Source organism: Bidens hawaiensis, unplaced genomic scaffold (genome assembly GCF_021521415.1).
Source record: "Bidens hawaiensis isolate Kalapana, Puna unplaced genomic scaffold, B.hawaiensis_p1.1 tig00008515_1, whole genome shotgun sequence".
Lineage (NCBI taxonomy): Eukaryota > Viridiplantae > Streptophyta > Magnoliopsida > Asterales > Asteraceae > Bidens > Bidens hawaiensis.
Window position 1 is genome coordinate 608,928 of NW_027491608.1, and position 5,836 is coordinate 614,763.

Here is a 5,836-nt window from a genome sequence, read left to right on the forward strand (position 1 = left end):
GAGCAGGCGAAGCTTCGAATATGTGAATCCCTGATTTAAGAAGATCCACCAACAAATCTATACCTGCAATTTTTCATCAAACAAAATGCTATAGAAAAGGGAGAATTTCATACATATCCCTACAAATTTTGATGAATGTGAAGATCGTGCGAGATGCTGCAAGGGCGTTGTGCACGCTTGCACAAAATGATTATTCCAATAAAATTGAGGATTGATATGCTTTTAATTATAGGCTTGTATTGTTTTTTAAGTTTCGTATTGATTTCTAACTCATATGTAGTTTATAGAGCATGGGCGTAACACGTTATCAACGCTTATCCTGATGATCCCGTCAAAAATCCTACTATCAGCCAAGAAGCGACGAGTCTCAGCAATCTTAGTATAAATGGTCAAGATGGTTGGGCTGGTTAATGGGTTTGGGTTAGAACATGACGAGTTGGCCTGTGATGTATGTAAAGATTGTATATGAATATTAATTGTTTTTTTCACATGAATTATGTTTTAAATTGGTTTTCACATTGATTAAACCACACAAATGGAGATCTAATCCTTATCGAATAGGATTAATTGGAGAATAGCCAATCTCGAATCGGGCCAACTATCCTTTAAATTCTTGTTTAAGTTTTGGGTTTCTACCATTTGGTTCCATTGCCGGGAAATTCAAAGAGAAAATGATGTTAAACAACAGAGAAGATGCTATCATGGCTCAATTAGCAGCCATTATAGCCAAGTTAGATTCCCTGATAGCCTTGAAGGATGATATTGTCGAGATCAAGAAGGCTTGGATGGGTGACATGGAAACTCTAGATGAATATGAAGAGCCATTGCCAGATCTGGTCAAGGAGGATGCTCCTAAAAGGCAAGTGTACCTATTCATTGGTAATAAAGTATGTGTAAAAACCAAGTATTAATCCATGTTACAAATATTTTAGTTCTAAATCTTTGAAAATAATTTAACCGAGATAAATGATCTTGATAATATATAATCCACTTAACCCTTTTTTGTGATGAAATTCATAAACATGAGAAACCCTCTTTAAAATAAGAATAGAATAATCTCTCGTCAAAGATAACTATTCTAATGACTTTTCGGAAAATTAGCATGAAAGATTACAAACTAATAAGCGTTAGTCATACAAATATAAGTGAGATAACGATATGGAGTGTATAATGGTAGATTCTATATCAACTTTGAACATCAAATCTAACAGTCGTTCGGAAAGAGTATAGAACAACATATAATCCACCTAAGATTGATTATTTCAGGCAATTTTTATTCACTCCTTTAACTTATAACTTTTCAAAACTAGAATAACAACCTAAATATTTGCGTCAACTAAACTCAAAGAATGTTACAACTAGCATGATTAGTTAGTTATAACAAGTGTCTATCTTTCCAAATACAACAATCTCAACCTCTATATTTTCAAGATCAAGAATTATCTTATTGAATTCATCAATATGATCTTCTAGGGACTTACCGACTACCATTTGAAACATATACAACCTTTTCTTCAAGTAGAGATGTTTGGCTAAGGACTTAGTCATGTACAAACCTTCTAACTTTGCCCAAACCCCTGCTGCTGTGCATTCTTTTAAAAACTCACAAAGAACACGATCTCCTAAACTCAGTATTATCGCACTACGGGCCTTCTCAAGGATATCTTTTCTTTCTTTATCATTTAACCCTTCTGGCATGTTAGGCTCTCCTAACAAGGCATCTGAAATCCCCTGACATACGTAGAGTCCTCATCTTTACACGCCATAGACTAAAATCGCTTTTCCGGTCAAACTTATCGATATAAAACTTTGCATTCACCATTCTTGCACTTGAAACAAAACTTTGCATTCACCATTCTTGCACTTGAAACAAGAATCTGATTGCCGGTATAAGTAAAATGATCGAGCAGAAGCTCTGACGCTAATTGTCAATTGATATGGCCGAATTTGATCAAACTAACACCAAAGAACACGACGAATTAATAGAATACGAATTCTATAAATGGTCATAGTGCCACAATGTTCGTGTTCAATGAGGGGCATATCATCGATCATAGTATCTTGTCGGTTTAATAAAAAATAACTCGAAAAATACAGGAAAAATTAAAGTGGTATCATCATTTTCTATTCCTTTAGTTTAACTTTAAGTGCTTCAATGACTGCTGAAAAGTCATGGTCACTTAAACCATGAGACTTAGCCACCTTGTAAAGCTCATTTGCAGCAGCTGCTATTGGCGTCGACTGAGACACAGACTCGGCTAATCCCAAAGCAAGCCTCATATCCTGCACGACAAGCCCATTAATACGAGTCATTGACCATTAAGCAATTGATATAAGTGGGTGTTTGGTAAAATGATCAATATTTAGTGTTTGGGTATACCTTTTGTTGATGCTTTAAGGGAAAAGCAGTAGGGTATTTAGATTGCACCATTGAAGGGCCTTTCAGTGAGAACATAGGTGCACTAATGGCACCCTGTGAAATCACCTGCAAACAACGTATTTTAACTTTAGATATTATTACTTATAATTTGATCAAAAGTTAGTTAAAGTGAGTTAATTTCATAGTACCTCTACAACCACACTTGGATCGAGTCCTACTTTCTCACTAAGAAGCAGTCCTTCAGCAAAAGATGTCATCATGCTACAATAATAATATTAATTAATAAGCTTAATACACAAATAACTGAATCGCACAACACAAAAAATGGAAAAAAAAAAAGAATTCACACAACCTTCCCATAATCATGTTTACAACAAGTTTCATTGCAGCCCCATTTCCAACGTCTCCTAGGTAAAATCTTGACTGGAGTCGAAGCAGAAACATCAATCGGTTTCTTAAAAAGTAATATACGTTTCTTAAAAATAAAGAAAAACATGTACCTTTCCCATAATGTCCAAATAGGGAGCAACTTTTTCATATAAAGATCTGTCACCTGCAAAAAGGGCATGTGTGTGTGACAAATATCCAAATAAAAATTAGCAACAACAAAAAAAATTCAAAACCGAGTTTAAAGTTGATTTCTTTAGGTGATAAATTTTACCTGCAGTGAGGAATATTAACTGCCCGTCCTCTGCGGGCTTTTTAGACCCTGAAACCGGAGCCTAAACCAATGCAACAAATTCCTTTATTTTACAGTTTACTTTTAAGAAAAAAAAAACATTTAAAAAATCACCTCCAAAAACAGTGCTCCGGTTTCTTTAATTTGTCCATTGATCAACTTGGATGTGGGCCCGTCAACAGTTGAGACATCGACATACCTAAAATTATACATCCAAAGAACAAACACGTATTAAAATATTAAACAATAGATGGTTAAATAATATTATTCCCGTGCGAGAGAGATATATACCCTTTTCCTGGACTCATTCCACTGGCGGCCCCCTCTTCTCCACAAGCAACAACCAACTGATCATAAAAGCTACCATAATTATCCACCGTGGACTTATAATATTTTAAAAAAGTATTATATAAAGACATACTCACTGCACTTTCGGGATCAGCAAGCATGGCAAATGTGACATCACAAGATGCTGCTACTTCTGCAGGGGACGGTTTATATCTGCACATACAAAACAATATATTAAAACCGCATCAATGATTATGCTACAAAGCTGTTTAAATTATGTCATGAAACCTTACTTTGCACCGATATCGATGAGAGGATCACATTTGCTCTTGGTTCTATTCCAAACAGTCACATCGCATCTACAAGAAACCAATAAATATTGTAATTTGTAAACAGCCATATAGAATAAAACCACAAGTCATATAGAATTGGTAAGCATGTTAAGTAGAGAAATTGACTCGTACCCGGCTTTTATGAGATTTTGTGCCATTGGGGAACCCATAATTCCAAGACCGAGAAAGCCCACACGTGTAGGAGTTTCATCTGCTATACGAAACAAATAATGAAGGAAATGTACACGACATAATCCCAAATTTTAAGTTATGTAGTGTTTTAACACAGATACAATGTTGAAAAACACATTGCATGCTCCATTTTTCACATAATTAAAAGTTTAAAACCCTCCTTGCTAATATAAAAGATTAAAGTCCCGTCTATAGGCGTTCTAGAAGACAGAATAACAGCAGCATTTTGAACTGATTTATCAAACTTTGTTACCAATAACCAACATTCCCCTATGTAAATCTGTGTTGTAGAAACTGTAAAATAAGTTTAAAGAAGTTACTAACAGTGTTGTAAAAATCGGTTCTAGGCGGTGATACATCGCTAATTGTTCGGCTGCCTATGCTATTTCAACTAATAGGCGCCTAAAATCAGTAATCGGTCAAAGCCAGCCAAATTTCGGTCAAAATTTTTAAAGCATTTGAAAAATTATACCTATTGATCCAATCTGATTAATAAGTTTGAACGGTTATATATATAATTTTATGTGTGTTCGAAAAGTTACATATAAAAGTCCAATCCGGTTCTCGATTAATCGCTAATCGGTACCCCACCGCCTGAGTGCGTAACTAGCGCCTAGCAAGTTTTAGTGTTTTACAACACTGGTTACTAAAGCAAGCTCAAGAATCTTATGTTTAACTCAACTTAGGCAGGCCGTAGTGGGCGCCAAAGCCATGTTGGCTGGTCAACGCCTGTCAAACCAAAACCATTCCCACACATATAGGCACCAAAATGGAGCGAGCCTTCCTGGGCGTCAACCGGTTAACGAGACAAGGGGCTCAAGTGTGTGGACCCAACTACAAATCCAACCAATAATTGTATTTTTATATTAACAAAAACATTACATAATAATTGTATTTTAGTTAAACCATTACGCGTTTTTTGATAGAGAAGTTGGTGAGAGCCCTCATGCCTACGTGACAATGCTGTGACGAGGCATTTTCCACTTTTTAGTTAAACCACTACACATGGTCGTAATTTCACACCCTTTTTAAGATTCACATTGTAATCATGCACAGTGCCATTATTATTATTATTATTATTATTATCATCATCATCATTATCATCTAACTTTTATTAAATTATCAACAATGGTTATAATTCATCCCCAATTGACTATACTATAATATGAATATCCACTAATTTCATTAGAATTGGACAAAATTGAGCACAACAATATTAATCATACAAACCCTGTACTAGTCATACCAATTTCCAATATAAAATGAAGTAAATAGAATGAAACTGAACACATAATAAGTTACCTGGTGAAGATAGAGAAGAGAACACTTTAAAAGAGAAAGAAGAAGATTTGATGATGGGTGTTGGTTTAAAGTGTTGAGGGAGTGAAGGACAAAAGCTTGTTCCCATGAGCGAATAATTGGCACCTCTCACTAGGCTCACCATAGTCTTGTTGTTGTGTCTTTGGTTGAGCCAATGCTCTCACACACTTCGATGTATTTTGTTTTTTTATCTACTTGCGGATAACATGTTAAACCGTTTGGTTCAGGATTCAAAGTCAAGGGGTTTAAAAATGAAAAATGAAAAATGAAAAATGAAAATGCATGTTTTTGTAAATAGGGTGGTTCGGGTTAGGGGTGTGCGTGGTTCGGTCTGATTATTAGCATTAACCAAACCGAACCGATCGGTTATCGGTTTGGTTTGATTAATAACCGATATCAAACATAGGCTAAAATTACGTATAATACATGAAATAGAGAAAAAAATGCTGGAAAATATGAAAAAATGAAGAGTTAGGTGCGGTTCGGTTAATTTCGGTTACTTCGGTTCGGTTTTGTCGGTTTTCGGTTCGGTTTTGGTAACGATTCGATTATTGCTCAACCTGGTTCGGGTTAATGGAAAACAAAATTAAAATTTTTTGGGATTGTTTGGGTAAATGGGTATGTGGTTTCGGTACTGGATCTGGA

At 35.3% G+C, this 5,836-nt stretch overlaps 1 protein-coding gene across 2 annotated transcripts; it reads right to left on the reverse strand.

Moving 5' to 3' along the window:
* Nucleotides 1–2,051: 2,051 nt before the first annotated feature.
* On the reverse strand, nucleotides 2,052–5,389 carry LOC143529203 (glyoxylate/succinic semialdehyde reductase 2, chloroplastic-like). 2 transcript variants are annotated; one of them, XM_077025038.1, is made up of 12 exons: nucleotides 5,174–5,388; nucleotides 3,812–3,890; nucleotides 3,641–3,706; nucleotides 3,485–3,560; nucleotides 3,351–3,406; nucleotides 3,174–3,258; nucleotides 3,042–3,102; nucleotides 2,881–2,933; nucleotides 2,733–2,803; nucleotides 2,569–2,641; nucleotides 2,381–2,485; nucleotides 2,052–2,283 (listed from the first exon to the last, which is right to left on the reverse strand). In XM_077025038.1, the coding sequence occupies exons 1-12, from the start codon at nucleotides 5,313–5,315 to the stop codon at nucleotides 2,125–2,127; spliced, it is 1,026 nt and encodes a 341-aa protein (XP_076881153.1). In that variant the 5' UTR covers nucleotides 5,316–5,388; the 3' UTR covers nucleotides 2,052–2,124. The 2 variants fall into 2 exon arrangements, with proteins under 2 accessions (XP_076881153.1, XP_076881152.1); XM_077025037.1 differs by having other exon boundaries at nucleotides 3,351–3,560; nucleotides 5,174–5,389.
* Nucleotides 5,390–5,836: the final 447 nt, after the last annotated feature.